This window comes from Melanaphis sacchari, unplaced genomic scaffold (assembly GCF_002803265.2).
Source record: "Melanaphis sacchari strain LSU unplaced genomic scaffold, SCAv2.0 Contig51_pilon_pilon, whole genome shotgun sequence".
Classification (NCBI taxonomy): domain Eukaryota; kingdom Metazoa; phylum Arthropoda; class Insecta; order Hemiptera; family Aphididae; genus Melanaphis; species Melanaphis sacchari.
The window spans coordinates 1,007,334-1,026,046 of NW_020271353.1; the positions used below are offsets into that span (position 1 = coordinate 1,007,334).

The window sequence follows — 18,713 nt, forward strand, 5'->3', positions numbered from 1 at the left end:
ACCTAAATATTATATCACTATAGGTAGCTTTTTACTAATGCACTTTTTTTATTATTAAAATATTATTGCTAAGTTTTTAAAACATGTTATACCTTTATACCTATATCGATACGCTAGTTAACTGGTTGTTGTTTAACATGAGATATAATTGTATATAAATTATAGACGCGTTTGTTGTCATTAACATAATATTATTCATTTATAAATATACTTACCAATATTTGACAAAGCTGTTACGATGGCAACCACGCTCGTGACCATATATACATTTGGACATTTGGTTATTTTATGTATCAAGTTGTTATTCGTTTCTCCGTAGTAGTTATGTGCCTATGCATTTTAATTATATATGATGTAAGTTACATAAAATATAAATATTTTATTATTTTATTTGAAAAGAATGTATACACAAATCATACTATTCATCAAATAATTGAATAGGTACGTATCTTATTTATTTTACGCTTAGTTAAAAATATATATATATAATCATGCCATAAAACTTAATTTTCGTATTTATGTTTTCTGATTTTATTTGCATAACGTTAAAATATATTTATTATTATTTTTTTAATCATTCAACCAGTACAATAAACATGAGTACTGTTAAAATAATAAAATTACATTTTCATTTGTTGAAAGCCCATCCAGCAACAGAACTTTGGTGGGAAATATTTAAAACAGAAAATATGTCATCGAAAAAGAAAATCAATTCATTGTTAAAGGTTACTAACGAACTTTCAATGGAACAAGTCACTTCAATTGATTCAGATAATTTTAATGCTGGTTAGATTCTTTTTTATGAAACTATAATAGATAAATTTTAATTTAAGATAATAATTTTCTATGATTTTAAATGTTAACAATCAACAGAGTCAACAGAAATTCACAAGGATGATTTAAAAATTGTGTTCATACCTAAAACTTTACACGAACATTTTGAATGTGTCATTGGAAAACACGTTTTTATAGATAAACCGTGGACAAAAATATCTCGTAAAAAAATTATTGATAATTTACAATCACAAAATACGAACTCGTGTTTTTGGCAATATCAAAGGGAAATTGAAGTAAAACAAATAATTTATTATTTTCTTCTTGCACATAGCAAGAATATTATGTTTTTATTGATATGTTATAATTTTTTTAACAGAACATTACAAATGATTATATTTTAGTTGGGTATAAACCCTTTAGTAGTACTGATGAAGAATTTTTAATATGTACCACGGATAAAGCTAAACAATGTATAGAAGAAACACAAGTACAAATAGAAGGTGAAATTAAAAAAAAAGTTGAGCGGTCAATGTGTCGTGTACCGGGTCCATGGGAATCCAAAAGCAGCGATAAAGATATCGAAGAAATAAAACCAGTACAAACACGTGAAAAGGTGTATTTATTTATAATATTATACATTAGATTTGTTTTACAAACTTAAATCTGTAGTAAAACTATGCATGTAAAAATGTCATCTCTTTGAGTAGATGGGTTAAATTAGAGAATCTAATTTATAATATATAAAATATAATCTTAATGAATATTATCATATTTTATACAATATTAATACTACTTTCTTAATTAACTTGATAATTGTTTTTAATAAACATATAATTATATATGTACATTTATTTGTATAATATGTATTGTTGTAATATACAAGTAGTATGTACCAATTGTACCTCCAACTAATAATTAATGATAAATAATAAGTACATTATTAATTGACAGATAACATACAAATGGAAACTTCCCGCAGGGAGACTTCAAACTGAATCAACAATTGAGGACTTGCTTTCAAATTCCACAAAAAATGAACATGTGAAATTAGAACCACGTCCAAAAGAAATTTTCAATAACAGTGATGTTTTATCAATGGAATCGAGTGTTCAAGTAATGTATACAAATATTTCATTAAATAATAGAAATAAGTGTTTTAAACTTTAAATAAATCATAATTTATTTAGGCTGTCAGACAAATGGTCAATAAGGAAATGCAGACAATTCCAAGAATTAAATATAATAAATGTATTCAGTCAGTTGCCGTGGAAGAGGACATGTTTCAATTACAACCAAAAATGACATCAGAAAAAGCTCTTGATGATTTTTTAAGCAAACATGTTCCTAAGTAAATATTTATAATCTATATAATAATAGAATTTTACAAAAATTACAATTAATTAATATCTACATAATGAATTTTTTATTTATTATCATAATATAACGAAAAAAGTGCATATTAAATTGTATAAATACTATGTAGTAATCGCATAAAAACCAACATAATTTCCATAATTGTTGACATAAAAAATTTGGAAACCATTATCGGTTTACATACAAATATACAATATTACAATAATATAACATTTAAAATTGATAAACATAGTAAGACTAATAGGTATATGATTAACAACCTATATAGTTATAAAATATATATTGAGAATTACAGAGTATAAATTATATGTAAATGTAATATGATATTATATTTTTATAAATTAAGTTTAGTAAATCAGTTACATTACAATGAGTTGTACGATTTATACCGTGATGACTATAAACTTTTAAAAAATGAAAACGATAATGAAATCGAACAGACTTCCAAAGTTATAAAACTTTTACCCAGATATCAGAATGAAGTATCTAAAAAAAGATACGTATCTTGTCAAACTTGGCATCCTACGATACTGGGTAAATTAGTCATAATATATTAATCATATAGTACCTATAGGTTATTAATATATTATTTTTTTTTAGGTATTTTTGCAGTATCTTACACGACTAATAGTAATGAGTTATATAAGACAGTAAGTCTAGAAACACCTGAAGAAGAAATTACCAAATCAACGGTTAAAGACGAAAAATACGATATATCCTATAGCGATAATGATATCGACACAGACTCTTGGAGTAACCGACCAGAAACTAAACTTTTAGATGAGAATTATAAAGAAAAAATAATTTCTTTGTTAAATAAAGAATTTGTGCAGGTAAATTAACATTAAATTATAAATTAAATATGGTAATAAATACTGAGCATTTTAATTTAAAGAGAATGAGGATAATCCAATTAACCGAGGATGAAAAAAATAATCAACAATATAGCAATGATATTGATAGACAGTTACGAAACTCTTTAATTTATGTTTCTCATGAACAAATTTCCACAAACAATGATCTTTCATTAGTAAATTCGGGTATGCAATTGCATTTTAAATTTCGATATAAAATCAACAAAATCTACCAATAATGATAATATGATAACAATAAATAAAATGTTGTTTTAATTATTAGATAATGGAGCTTTGATTGATGACAATAAAATTATCAAAAAAGCCCAAAGTGAACTAACGAATATTAGTGTTTTGCCAAATATAGATCAACAGCATGAAATAAATTTGAATAACGAATTTCTCACAGATGAAATTGATCATGAGGTAGAATACAATGAAATGCATGACACGAAAAAATCGGCAAATATGATAGACAAAAATGAATGTGAAAACGATATGGATGTGATAGATCATCACGACTCTGACACAGAAAGTTTTTACAATATTTGGGGCAATGATGAAGAATGGTTGTATGATAACAAATTAAGGAATGTTGTTAGAAATATACATAGGTAAATGTTTATACTTTCATTAATTATTTTAAATAATTTTTAATATTATTTTTATTTATTTATTTTTTTTTTTTGTTTGATAGGGAATTTAATAAAAAATATGATCGAGAATCAAGAGAAGAAAAACTGTTTAGACTTTTAAAATCTGAAGCCAAGTACACTGAAAAAAAAAATAAGTAAATTATTTTTAAATTATATTATTATAATTTATAATTCATATTATATATAATATAATTGAAAAATAATATATTAATTTATTTCAATTTAAAATATAGACTCGATAATATGGAGAAAGAGAGAATGAAATTAACCAAAGACATGTTTGAAGCTGGAGATATGTGTCAAAAATTAAAATATCAACTAGAATTTAAAAATAAAAACAGAAGAAAATCTTCATCAAAACATAAAACAAACATAAATTATGAAGTATCAAAGAATAAACGTGAAAAAACAATAATGGATGATCAAAATAACTCTGTTTTCATTTGGTCAGTTAGTGATAATATTTTTCCAAAGGTATACAAATGAGTATTCAGCTGTAAACTGTATTATATTATTCATAGAATAATAATTAATGCGCCACTTTGTCTTAGCTTTACAATATATTTTTAACTTTTTATAAAGTATTTAAGTAATATTAAATATGAAACGTGTAACATTAGTTTAATAATAATGAGTAATGACATACATACATAAGAAAAAATAATTTCTAGTTGATATTGGAGAGTGCTGAAGAAGTGCGTTGTATTGAATTTAATCCTAGACACGGTAATACTGTTGTAGGAGGATTAAAAAATGGGCAGATAAGCATATGGGATATTGAAGGAAAATTGGAGACGGCAGGTTTAAATGATTTAAACATGTCAGAAAAGGAAAAAAATCATCATAAACATCTAGTAAGAATTATAAAAAAAAAAGCTGTATTAATTATTATACAAGTTACCTACAAATTTTAATTTTTTTTTTTTTTGTTAGTGGGAACACATGAAATGGTCATTGGATGTTAAATTTGAAACTAGAATTAAACCAGCAGCACTAAGTGCGATTTTAGAATCTCATTTGTCAACAGTGTCTGCAATTCAATGGATTCATCCCATGAATCAAGTTAGTCGAATTAAACAAGTATTAGTATGTACTATGTAATGACAATATTAATACAACTAATATGAGTAGTAAAAATTAACGTAATAATATCAAATTAAACTAGTTAAGGTAGCAATTGAATTATAGACGTTGTACAATAGACTTATACGTAAATAAATTATTATCTATTGAAATTTTTTTTGCATTAAATAAATCATAGAAAAATAAACACCAGTATTTATATTTATAAATTATTACATTAAATATGTGTTATATTTATGATTCATAAATACAATCATTAAAAAAAAAAAATTGAAAAATATTGAGGTATTGTCAAATGAAAACCATTTATATAAATCAAAATATTAAAAGATTTAATTTTACGGATTAACGAGGTCATTATATTTTGAAAAATATACTTATTTTAAATTAAGTTTTACGATCAGTTTTAATAGGAACTGTGTAGGTTTTTAATCACAATTCCACGAAGAAATGCTTATTCAATTTACATTATCATGATCATTAATAAAAAAATATCAAACTATACTATTGTGATATGACAACGAAAACATAAATAATAACTTTATAACCAGGTGCTTAATAAAATATAATTTATAACAATTATTAAAAATTATAATCTAAAGTATAATTTATTAACGTAATATTAATACTAGCTCTATAACTTTACTTTTTTCAGTAAAAATGAATAAACATATAAAATATAACGCTATAGGTATATCTGTGTATTTAAGTTTAAGTGTATCTCAATTTACGACACAAATTGATATTGAAATTTGAAGCATCATCTACCTCGCTTTGCGAAATAATTCGACTGAGATGGGAAATCCACTTGTGGGGAGTTGGATATGTCACTTGGTATATTCCCGATAACGTATCTTATTTATTTTAAACTACTCTCCAAGCTTTTCTGATATCTTCAAGAATAATCTCTGAAATGTTTATCAAATTGGTGAACTAAATTTTGATTCTATAGAGTATACATAGAAATCGCTTTTTTATGAAAATTTGAAATAAAAACAATAAATTAAATATTATTTTTTTTCATTAGAAAAAAAATGTATAGTAATCTTTTATATTTGTGTAAAACCAATGACAACACTATAAATAAACAAAATATATAATATGATGTTCGTTAATCATAAGTAAATCCATATGTGAGAAACTTTATAATAACTATTATAGTACAGTGTTTTCCAACTTTTTTTATTTTACAACCCACTTGCCTACGTTATTAATTCCTATTTAGAGAGAAATTTAGGTACTGTATAAGTGAGAAGTAATATAGCAATGATTAAATTGCAATAAAATATAAAATTTACAAATTTACAATTTCTTTAATAACAATAAATATAATTGAAAAAATAGTTTTCACTAAGTAGTATCTTTCTAATAATAATATTCTATTCATATTGAATAGTTTAAATTTTAAAAATAATTAAAAAGTGTAATTACGTAATAAAATTATTACCAATTTTGTAATGTCTCATATTACTGTTTTTGACAATAATAATAATAAAAAAAAAAACATTAATTAATTTTTTTAGAAATTTAATTTAACGAATTTCCTCATTATTTTATTTGACAAACATCGCTAAATATTTTATTAAAAACAAATTATATTTCTTCTTATTGCTAATGTAGTGGTTTAGGTAATGTCAGGTTATTCGCACATTAGTATCAAGCAAATTATTTGAACAAGTTATGTGTATTTGCTTATTTTTTAATTATGATAAAACAAAATTAATAAATGTATTAGTCTTAATTACAATTGTTATAGTTATGTTTAAACTTGACTTTAATTTAACGTATTATTTTTTTAATTAACTGGAAAAAAACTAAATTATGAAAATTTTTATTTTAGTCAGTTTAGTTATAAGTAGATTATAAAATTAAAATTAAATAAATTTGTTAACTTAATATTGATTTTTTAACTATTTAATGCTTAATTTTGTAAATAATATTATTATTTAATATTTTACGAGTATACTCTTATAGTGATTTAACAAGTTAGATATGTGTCATTTCAATGCATACCATTTCTTATCATTACAATTTATTATTTTATTTATCAAAAAATAGTTTCTACAAATGAAAAAAAGCTAATTAAACATTTTATATAAAATTAACATAATTAACTAAATTTTTGTTTTACTTAATTTTTTTATAAGTATAGTATTATAATATAATGTTTTGATATATTATTGAGATATTATATAGTATGTGATTTGTTAGCTTATCATTTTTTTTAGATAACACCATTAGGAAAATTTGTTAACGTTCAAGAAGGACAATATTCAGATCAATTTTTTTCTGCTTCTATGGATGGGACTATAAAACTTTGGGACTTGAATTCAACACCAATGCCAAGAGTTATTAAAAAAAGTACAACTAACACTAGTTTCAAGTACCCAGAAAAACTAAACAACTATAAATCACCATTGAGTATTTACAACAACCGTCTGAAACCTTCATATACGGTTAGAATATACATTTTAATTAAACATATGTATTTAACAAGTGAATACTATATTTGTCTCATGATACTAAAGGTTATAAAATATGAGTTTTTATTACAATTGTTGATAAAACTTTAATTCATAGTACTTGAACCCAAAGCTGCTGATGCATAATCTTTAATATTTTAAAATTATTTTGTAGCTTGAATTCATAAATATATTTTTCACAGATAACACAAAAATAAATTATTCTTCAAATGATTTTAGATATTTTGTTGTAATACAAAAATGAATAAACGTAAATATAGGTACTTGAAATATTCACAGCATTTTTGTATGCTCATCTTCTATGATGTATAATACAATTTTCAATAAATTATGAATTTTTTGAGTTATTATTGATGTTTTAAATTAAATTTCTTTTTAGTTCTTATTTCTATTAATGTGTATAAACATTTTTTTTTGTTTGGCCAAAAAGCTTGACAATTTAATATTAACAAGATGTTAAGATCCCACATAAGTTATCCTATTAGCCATATTAGAATATATAGGTACATTTTATTTTATAAACATTTTAACTTTGAACTTAATATTTTAACATTGCAAATATTCGAAAATTATTTTAAAGTTTAAATGTATAAAATAATCAGTTTTGAAAATGTAATAAAAAGTTTCTCATGAGTAAGAATAATTATTTTTTAGAGATATTTAAGTTCAAATTTGGACGAAATTACATATTTAAATGATATTGGTTACATAACTGAGCGTTATTTGAATGAAACTTTATCTAGATGATTATTTAGATAAAATTTTATTCAAACAATAATTTATTTGAATAATTTTCAATTATGGTTATTTGACTAAATTTCAAACATAAAAATCCGAATAATTTTCGTTTATTTTATCTTAGTAAACATAGGATTGGTAATTAAAAATAGGCTCATATTATAAAAAATACTTGGCATTGTATTTTAAGTTACACGATTGTGAATTATTTAATTATCAGAAAAATGTAAAAATATTTTAAATAAACAAATATCTATCAATAGAAGAAAGTTAATTATAATTATGCGTGTGTGTTAATATTATTGTATTGATCAGCAGTTGACCATAATGTAGATTTTATATTAAATTTAATATATAGGTGTTATGTAACATATTTATAGTTTTGTTACAGTATGCTATATTATATATATGTACTGCAATAGCTACATCTAAAAAAATGATTTGATTATAAACTATGTTTAATCAAATAAAATAACTAAAAATTATTCGTATAACTGTCTTTGAAATGTAGTCGAATAATTTTTTATTCAAATGATCATAATTGAAAATCATTCGAATACATATTTATTCGAATAATTATCTAGATAAAATTTTTCCCAACACTGATTGGTTATTTTATTATACGTACCTAATTCAAAAACATTATCTGTAAATTGCTAAAACTTTTACATATATTATGAATCACACTACACGCAATGATATTTTTAAAATTTTTAGATCGATTTTAAGATTTTATACTTATTTTACTGTTTTACAGAATAGTGATATTAATTCAAACATTACAGATAATAATAATATTATAATATGGTATAAATACATATATATATTAACTATTGTAAAAATTAGATATTTATTATATAATAAATACAATGTTTCCGGGAAAAATTTAATCAACCTACCGCATTAGGAAAATAAATAGGTAAAATAAATTACTTTGATTGTAATTTTTAAAAACGCATCATTATGGAATATACTTAATGATATATAGAAAAACAGACCACCCTGCTCAGAATTGTTTTTTTTATAGAATGGTTTATCAATAATTATCATTGAATTTAAATTTAACATATCGATTACATTCAGTAATTTACTTGATACCTTAATTGTACCTACAGTACCTACTTGTAAGACTTTTTTTATTTTGAAATGTTCATTTTTTTTACCACAATCTATTTATAAATATATCGAATAAAAAGAAATAAAAATATAATGTAAACGAGTAAGATAGAATACAATCTAAATTAAGTTTCCTTTATCAATTTTATTTATATTCACGTATGTAAAAACATAAAAAAATAATAAGAATAACATTGATTCAATATTATAGAAAACGGATGATTTAGTTTAATAGTATTAATGGTTATAAAATTATAATATTAAATATAAATGGATATTGTAGATTATCATCAAAGAACCAGAAAAAACAATACACAGCCCCATAACAGCATTGTCTTTTGAAATACCTTTAATGCATTATAATTGTACATCTAATCAACCACTGAGTATAGGAAAACGTCAATTTGAATATGGTAAATGTTGACACTTTATAATAAAGTAAATCATTAAACTATATCAGAATTATTTAATTTACATTACTGCAGTGCCAACAAAATTGAATGATCCAAATCGTATATTGGTTGTTGGTAGTATTATGGGTCAAATTGGAGTTGTCACTTGGAATGGTTATGATACAAACCAACAGGGTAAAAATAGTGAAGGTAATAACTGCATAATAATATAACTTTAGTTACAATTTAAAAATATAACTTATAAATTTACAGAGTGTAAAAATATTTGGTGGGGACAAGTGCACGATGGACCAATCAATTACATTAAGAGAAATGTATTCTATCCAGATATTCATTTAGTCTGCGGTGGACACGTAGTATCTATTTGGAGTTTGAGTTATAAAGTAAATTTTAGAATATGCATTATCTATAGAATAATAGAATATAATTAATATAATTACCAAAACTGTGAACTGTATGCATAAAATACTTCGTGGCACGAAGTTTGTGCACTAATATATTAACAAATACAATTGTATTTAAATTTAATCTAACATTCAAAACTAGGCTAAATTATTTTAAATTTAATTATCAAGGTTAGAAAACAATCATTTCATATTTGTATACTATAAATTTAGATAGTGAGTAGAGCGATAAATGTGTTGCTTTTATAACAATATGTGTTTTTAATTAATTAAATTTTTTTTTTTATCAATCATCACATTTTACGCAATTAAATATATCAATTTTCAATTTTGACGAAGTTTTTGATAGTAAATTAGATTTAGTTAGTAAATTTTTTATTTGCAAGGGGTGTGGTGAAAAAATTCTTTTTACTTTACAGCATAAACAAAGGAAAAAAATTTCAAGGAAAATTTTTATTTAAAACCAATATTTAACCAAATCGTTTTTATTTTTTTAGTGTAACTTAAAAACAATGAAACGTAGATATTTGAAACTCTGACCAGATATTTATGTATGCATTTTCTATGTATAAAATAGATCATAATAAAATTTCCAATATGTTTTGACTCTATTTGAAATTCGAAAACTTTTTTCTTTAAATGTTGATACAAATTTAATACGAGATTTTTTTTATAAGTTAATTTTAAAATAATTTATAAATTTATAGTCAAAATATTTTTTATAAGCATCAAAATGTAGAAATTTGATAAATTTCGTCAAAATTGAGAACACTTGCAAATTATTTCATAGTTAGAAATTCATAAAAACTTTTATTTTTATACCTATTAAAGATTTGATAATTTAGTAATAGATTCTTCATAACATTTGCTACTTAAAATAGTAATACAATGAAAAAAAAAAATGTTCAAAGGAAAGTTACATTAATTTTTTTTAACTGTTTGTTAAAATTATTGTGATGATTTGGATATTCACCCGTGTATATATGTATGTATATATATTTTAATATTATAAAATAATTATATAATATGAACAGTTATATTCAGTAACTTCTTATTTACAATATTTAGTTATAATACAGTGAATGTCTTTTAAACTAGCCATTATTTTTTTTAAATATTTTATCGTTTTTTTAATGAAATAATATTAATGCATGATAATAACAATCACTAAATATAATTACGGAGAAAATTATAATATTAAGATTTTTTTTTAAAGAAATTTACATAACCAAATTTTAATAACTTTTGTGTTTGAGTATTGTAACTAAAATAATATTGGTGTCATGAATCGTTTATATGTTTTAAGATATAAATAGTTTAGTTAAAATTCAATAAATACAAATCAGACAGTTTTCGCTCAAAATCGTTTTTCGTATGCAATGATTTATCACTCAATTTAAATTTAGCACAATATACAAGTGACTTACTTTTTAATTATAAAGTTCACTTGATACCTATTGTACACCACTCGGGCTACCTATACTTTTATAAATAATATTCAAATACATTCAATTTAAAGTTTTTGTTATAACTTATATTATTATTGGTTTTGTTTTTAGTTAATTGTTTTTATTAAAAAAACTGAATTATAAACATGAACTAAAACTATAAGTTTACTTTAGGGTGGCCCAGTTTGGTGGAAACGTTTTAATGATTTGACAAACAGCGTTTTATGGTCTACTACTCATCCCGCCGAATTTCGGGTGTCTTTTAACACCAATGGAGTTTTACAATTTTGGAATTTCATGAAACACACTCACAAGCCTTACTATACAACAGATATTTTCCTCAGCGATGGACTAATTTCAAGTAAACATTTAAATCAATAAAAATTATAAATATTACATATTATACATGTAAATAAAAATTATAAATATAATAATATTAATCATACTTTAACATTTAAACAATATAAAATTTTATACATTTACAGCGTTATCAGCTCCATATTCACCAATACATTTCATCGATGCTGAACGGTTAATATTCGCTGAAGGCATGCATGAAGTATTGAATTATAAAAAAAAAGAATTGATCAGCTTTTCGGATTCTACTGGGACAATAATGATGATGACCATAGATGCGGCAAAAATGGAACCAAATATAATCGAAGAGGTTGGACGAGTATTACAGAAAGAGGTTATTTGGAGAAAAGAATTAGATGTATGGAATAGTAAGTATAGAGAAGAATTTAGATCGATGGCAAAAAACGATGAGGATGATCGAGATTACAGGACAATGAAATCTCATGTACCAAACTCGGTTCATGGTGACAACATCCAACCAACGTTGTCACGAGAACAAATAAAGAGAAAGATTTTTGATGAAACTTTTAAGTAAATAAATAATTATTCAGTTACAAAACTAAAAATTTGTTAAATATTGGAAATTTAAATAAACAATTTCAGTTGGTGCATTAACCGAAAAGGATCGCAAACGCGTTTGGGTAAAATGAGAGATAAATATTTACTACGAGAAAAACGATACATGATTGAGGCTATGATGAAGAAAAAAAATGTTGATCAAAAACAATTAGAAGATTATTTCAAAGGAATCGAAGAAAACAAGTATGACAAAAATGAAATTACAAATATGAAATTCGAAGCCAATGAATCTTATAAAGACATCGTCAACAAAATTTTATCTGTAGAAGAAACAAATGAATATGTATAATTGTGGTTTTAAATTTGACTAGATTTTAAATTTACTAAATTTGTATAATAAAAATATTTACTCATAGATGTTAGATATTGATTCAAAAAGTGCTGATTCGGTTGACATGAAGAAAACAGTTGAAAAAGTTCAACAATTGTTGGAGACTGACATAGCAATCGAAAAAGAAAAGTTAAGTAATTACATAAAAAATAATCCATTTAAAGCTGAGCAAGAAGACTGGGCTCAAGTAATTGAACTCGCAGAAAAGAACGTTAGAGATAGATTAAACGATCCTACTCTTTTAAAAAGTCCAGCATTACGGTAATTCATTATTATTAATCAGATCATATGTATTTATCAATACAAATTTATACTATTATGTTACTTAAGTTAATTAAAAATGTAATTCTTTTTATTTATAAAGTTTGATGCGTCGAGAATGGGCAAAAAAATATATTAATGAAGGTTATAAGATTAAAGAATGGAAGACTCGTAATGACGAACACGCGTGCGATCGATACAAAATAAGAAATTCAAATATAGACATATTAAGATCTATGTATGGAAAAAGTTACAATCCATGCTGGGATAAGGGATTGCGACCACAGAAAATGAGAGATGCCATTCGTATGCGATTAACCGAGGCAGCGGATAACAACGATGAAAGATTGCATGAAATTTATTTTAAAGAAAAAGGCGGTACCTAAAAATATACAGTATGCAAAATAAATTATGATTATTCAAATAAAAATATTATTTTATAGGTGAAAAAAATAGCTGTTATGCCAATTATTTATCATTAATGGGGTCAAGGCCCATTTCCAGTTTTTCCGAAGATTATTCAGGTACTTCCGAAAAAGAACTATCAATACACGATGATGAAGAAAGCGAAACACACTCTACTGAACTTAATCATTTCAATAAAAATAAAGATCAAGCAAAAATTAAAGGTCCGCATAAAAGTCAACGGTTGTACAATGAATGCGACGAGTATCAAGATTTAGAAACAGTTGGTGAACAAGATCACGAAGATGAAATTTAATAATAATCAATGATCTTAAATGCATTTAATAAAAATTTTAAATGATAACTTAAGTAGGTAATACTATACAAAATAATTTTAAACTTAACATTGTATACAATAATATATATAAATATATATTATTTATCTTATAAAAAATGATATAATTTACTATTTTTGTGCGGAAAAAATACTTTTTGAGTATTAAAATAATTAATTGTTATTTATTTTATACACTCATACAGTATAATAATATAGATTTTTGATTTTGTTTTTATACTAAAATTAATTTGACAAGTAATCAGATAATTATTATCATTATGTATTAATTATTTTGATTTTTATATGAGCTCAAAAAAATATCAAATTAAATACTTAAGTATTTACTAAATATTTTTTTCTTGGTGTATAAAGCTAAATTACTTTTGATATCCTAAATCCCACAATAAAATATAATAAATATAAAATAATTATTTTCACTCGATTTCCCCTAAATTTTGATTCAAGATTTTTTTTCTTTGAATAACTCAAAACTGCTAAAAAAAAAAATAAGATTAAAATTAAACATTTTTTCATTTGGTAAATATTTACATAAATATAACAAACAATAAATAAAAAAAATTGTTCAAAAACATTATGTCCAGTATTTTTACTACTTATATTTTATATTTGTCTGCTCAATGTATCAACGAATTTGTCCTTTTATAAATTAAGTACAGTTTAAGTTTAATTTGCTATATTTCTTCTATTATGTAATCAAGCATAAAAGAGCAATAATTATTTTCAAATAGTCTAATGAATGAAATAACGTACTATACCGTAAAATTAATAACACTACAATTAGAAATTGTAATCAATAATATTATGATTTTTAATGTATTTCTTATGTATTTAACCTTGTATAGCATTTTATTATCTAACCGGTAACCACTTGATATTCTCATTAAAAAATTCTAAGACTGCAACTGTTAATCATGAGGTCTATTATTCACATTTTTACATATTTATTAACTCTTCTGTGCGACTGTACCTCAAAATCCAAATAGAATTGTTAAAAAAGAGTTACGCTATATATTATAAAACATAGATTATAATAAACTATTATTATAGCAATTTAGTAGTTATCGCCACAAAGAATTATGAGCTCGTGTAACAATTTGTTGAAAAATATTATAAATTATTCATATTAATTAGGGTGTACACTTTTGGTCTTCATTTGGCTATATCGATGTATTTTGCTTTTTCCGGCAAGTCAATGGTTTGACGAGTATACCAACAGTTAAAATGTAAATAACAATCATTTGATGCGAAAAAATATAATATTTTACCAGGGGATATAGCTGTAGGGGGTAAAATTTACTCCTTGTGCTGTTGAAATGAAGACAATGAAGTGCAACAATTTAAAAAAATATTTACCAACTAAAACTAACTCTAACAAAATTGAATGATGTTTTAATTTTCAAATAATTAGAAAGAATGTCCTTCAAATCAGACCCGACATTTTTTACTAACATAAAAGTCATGCTGTTGCGAAATATAGTTTAAAGCTTCATAACTTAAAAAAGTTCTATCAAAGAAAATATAGTTCAACAAAATTAAGCAGTGCTCTAACAATATCCAATAAATTGAAGCGCTACTTAATCTTAATTAAATGCACAGCCAATTGTTTACTACAACTTTACAAATTTTTGGTTGTCTATTCGTAATAAATCGTTGATGGATTTACTTTTATATACCTACAGACTTGTTCAGTCATTAATAAATAACATAAGTAATATAACCATAACTATAAATATTCCATAATTAAATATTGTCTGAATTGCCTGATTATCATTAGCATTTTTCATTTCATAAGGTTATTAATAAAAAATCTATTTAAGAATTTATTTATTGTGGTTTGATGATTCTAAGCCGACACCAACGATTATACCATGTTGAATATACTAGTTCTCGCCCAATCACTGAAGTCAAGCAACGTCGGACGTAGTAAGTACTTGGATGGGTGACCGCTTGGGAACACTACGTGTGCCATTGGCTTTTTTTATTGCTTAATATTATCAACAAACCTAAATTTCAATTTTATAGTTTTTTTAACATATTTCATTTCTGTGATACTGACTAAAACTAATTCTCAGTAACGGTAAAATGTGTTTTTATAAAACAAAAAGTACTTAACATAAACATATATATTTTTTTTTATTTAGTTAAAACCATTAACTAAGCTATTAACTAACTTTTAACTTGGATAAGAGTACTAAATTATTTTAATATCGTTATTTTTTGTTTAAATATCCATTTTTATCGAAAATTAAACTTTAAATATTAATATATTACTTAGAACTACAAATCACATTAGTGATTTTTTTTAATTTCGATAACTCGTGACATCTTATATTTAATTTAGAAGATTTTTGATCAAGACTAAATATTTTTCTCAGCACACAAAAAATACCAAAACAAATTTGTAATGCTTATAAATAGCTCAACATTAGTTTAAATATTTTGAAAATAATACATAATTGCATAAATGGAAAATGATACTTCAAGTAATAGTTTTTACTGTTATTCTTATTTTTAGGTTTGTTTAATTGTATTTTTTTTAAATAATAACAAAACAAAAAAAAAAAAAAATCATTAGAGAATATCCAATCGTCACAAATTGAATTACAACTACTCATAAAATAAGTATATGCCTTTACGCTGAACTTTTTCTAGTATTAAAAACTTACGAGGGAGTTTGTATTGAATTTTCGAGCTTAAAATCTAGTCATAAATAATTTATCATACAAAATCTAAGTCAAGTCAAACATTTTATGTATTATCCAATTATAAATATCTCCATAAGAGCCAAAACGTTTTCAAAATAATTATTCTTATGCTTGGAAAGTTTTAAAGTAATTAAATTTGGTGAAAATTTCAAATTAGTAGGATATTAATATTAAATCAGTCTATATATATGTTATTTATATAATAAATTTGCTTAAATAATTTAAATACCTACACTAAAAATCAATATCTTCCTTTGTATTAATGATGTATTATTTAAAGATTTTAGTCGATGATTTAACGATTTTCGTAGTAAGCAAGTAGACGATAATCAAATAGAAATATTACGATAAAATAACATTTTATTTTATTTAGGAAGGAAATTATTTTAAATTTTAGATTATTGTCATACACTCTCAGTACAAATTTCGAAAAATATGATTTTATATCAAATTGTTTTTCTGAATATTGTAAAGTTTAGTTTATTGTATATTGTTTATAATACACATTGTTTAATATTAATATCAAAATTAATGTTTTTTAGAAAATAAAAATGTTGCGATTTTTTTGTAATAAAATGCGTAATTTAAAATACTGCTTAGTTTTAAATATCAGCCAGTATTCTCATTAAACTTGATCAGTTTAATGATAATATTAATATTTTTATCAGTTTTACTATAGGAAACTGAAAATTATCTGCGTGGTACACATCTGTTATTAATTATATTACCACCAACGCATTATTACTTATTACAACCGCAGCCCATACATGATAGACTATAAAGTACAGTATTTTTGGCATCTAAATATTTTAACACAGTTTGTTGTTGTTATTGTTATGATAAAATTCATTTCAAAAACATTTTAAACTAATTATAACATTAACAGTTTCATAAAGTTTAATTAAATTCATAACATGTACATTGCATTAGTCCAAGATAACTTTTGGACGTAATGTAAATGATATTTTTATGCTAGGCAGTTTAGCAATCGTTTATTTAGTACATGGATTGAGTATAAAGTTCACATTGACCGATTTTATTCTTTGACCTTAACACACATTGCATATATTATTTACTATTATATAAAACATATTGCAAATTATATTTATATACATATTTAATAACAACTATTTCCGTTAGTCGTTACCTAATATCAGTTTTTAAAGGATGTCTGCGTTTGATAATGACGGTGACTGTTCAGTGTCCGTAATATTATAAATAAATTTATATTTTATACAATACACACTATTACAAAACTGCACTTCCGATTTTTAATTTTGTAGCTTCAAATTGTTTAGATTAGGTTGTCTGTCTATGTTTAAATATAAAATGTGGCATATAATATCTTCTATGCCATATTGAATAAGTTTAATTTATTTCTAAGAAAAAACAATAATGTGCTTGTTTTTTCGGTCTATTTATTGATATGAAAAATACAGGCAGATTGATATTAGATATTTTAGTAACTTTTCAATGTGTGATAAGTGATAATTAACCAGTAAATGAATAGCATAATATTGTTGTATATTGTGCGAGTCTAAACTGGAAATTGTTTCACTTGTGTCTGTAGAATGCATGATTTATTTTTAACTGGTGCACTTTCATACGTATAGTATCGTTTACAAGCTACTAAAAATATAATATAAATTTAATGATATATTGCCCTATAAAACTTGGAAAATATAATATTTGAGTTAGGCTAATTTTGATTTATTATAAAGTTTATTATATAGCTATTTTTAATATTTCAAAATCTGTTATAGTAAAAAAATCCGTTTTTTGTTTTTACAACCATCATTAGTTTAGTTTAATTGAAGCAAACAAGTATTGAAAATAAATTTGTTTAAAATATGGTAAAACTGATAATGTATCAATTTTAGATTTTGTTTTCAAAATCAAATATGTTTATTCTAAATCCTACTATTCAACCAAGTGATTAGACCGAAATAATACTATTTAGGTACATTGAGGAATAATAAAATTGCGGTCCCCTTGTAGAAATCCGTTTTATAATTTAATTCGAAGAAGGTTTATACCAGCTGATAAATTAAAAATATATATTATTCTCCACAATTTATAAAAAAATATATTCTGTATATATGAAAACAAAAACGTTTAATTAATCTATAGATTTATAAATTTTAACATTAGCTATTTGTCATATTTTAAAATTTTAAATACTAAATTTTTTTAAACTATCGAAGTGTTGAATACATTATTTTTGGATTGCAGTAGGAAAACAATTTACCTATTTTAATTTTAAATTCCTATATAGGAAATCAAAACTTTAATTAAACACAATCATTTCAAATTTTTTAATGATAATACTAGGTACCAGATAAGTGATAATCCAGCTCAACATTGGTTCCAT

General features: G+C 23.4%; 1 protein-coding gene and 1 pseudogene across 1 annotated transcript; both read left to right on the forward strand.

Annotated features, from left to right (window-relative positions):
- The first annotated feature begins 427 nt into the window (after positions 1 to 427).
- LOC112599497 lies at positions 428 to 13,648 on the forward strand. Its single transcript, XM_025346418.1, has 24 exons — positions 428 to 441; positions 643 to 786; positions 874 to 1,070; positions 1,154 to 1,390; positions 1,729 to 1,890; positions 1,965 to 2,125; positions 2,498 to 2,685; positions 2,752 to 2,984; positions 3,047 to 3,191; positions 3,289 to 3,619; positions 3,703 to 3,795; positions 3,895 to 4,135; positions 4,333 to 4,515; positions 4,595 to 4,723; positions 6,973 to 7,200; positions 9,365 to 9,494; positions 9,567 to 9,683; positions 9,747 to 9,877; positions 11,521 to 11,707; positions 11,832 to 12,234; positions 12,307 to 12,565; positions 12,639 to 12,874; positions 12,978 to 13,252; positions 13,318 to 13,648. The coding sequence occupies exons 2-24, from the start codon at positions 690 to 692 to the stop codon at positions 13,593 to 13,595; spliced, it is 4,641 nt and encodes a 1,546-aa protein (XP_025202203.1). The 5' UTR covers positions 428 to 441; positions 643 to 689; the 3' UTR covers positions 13,596 to 13,648.
- Positions 13,649 to 15,490: 1,842 nt separating this feature from the next.
- On the forward strand, positions 15,491 to 15,611 carry LOC112599504 (annotated as a pseudogene).
- The last annotated feature ends 3,102 nt before the right edge of the window (positions 15,612 to 18,713 follow it).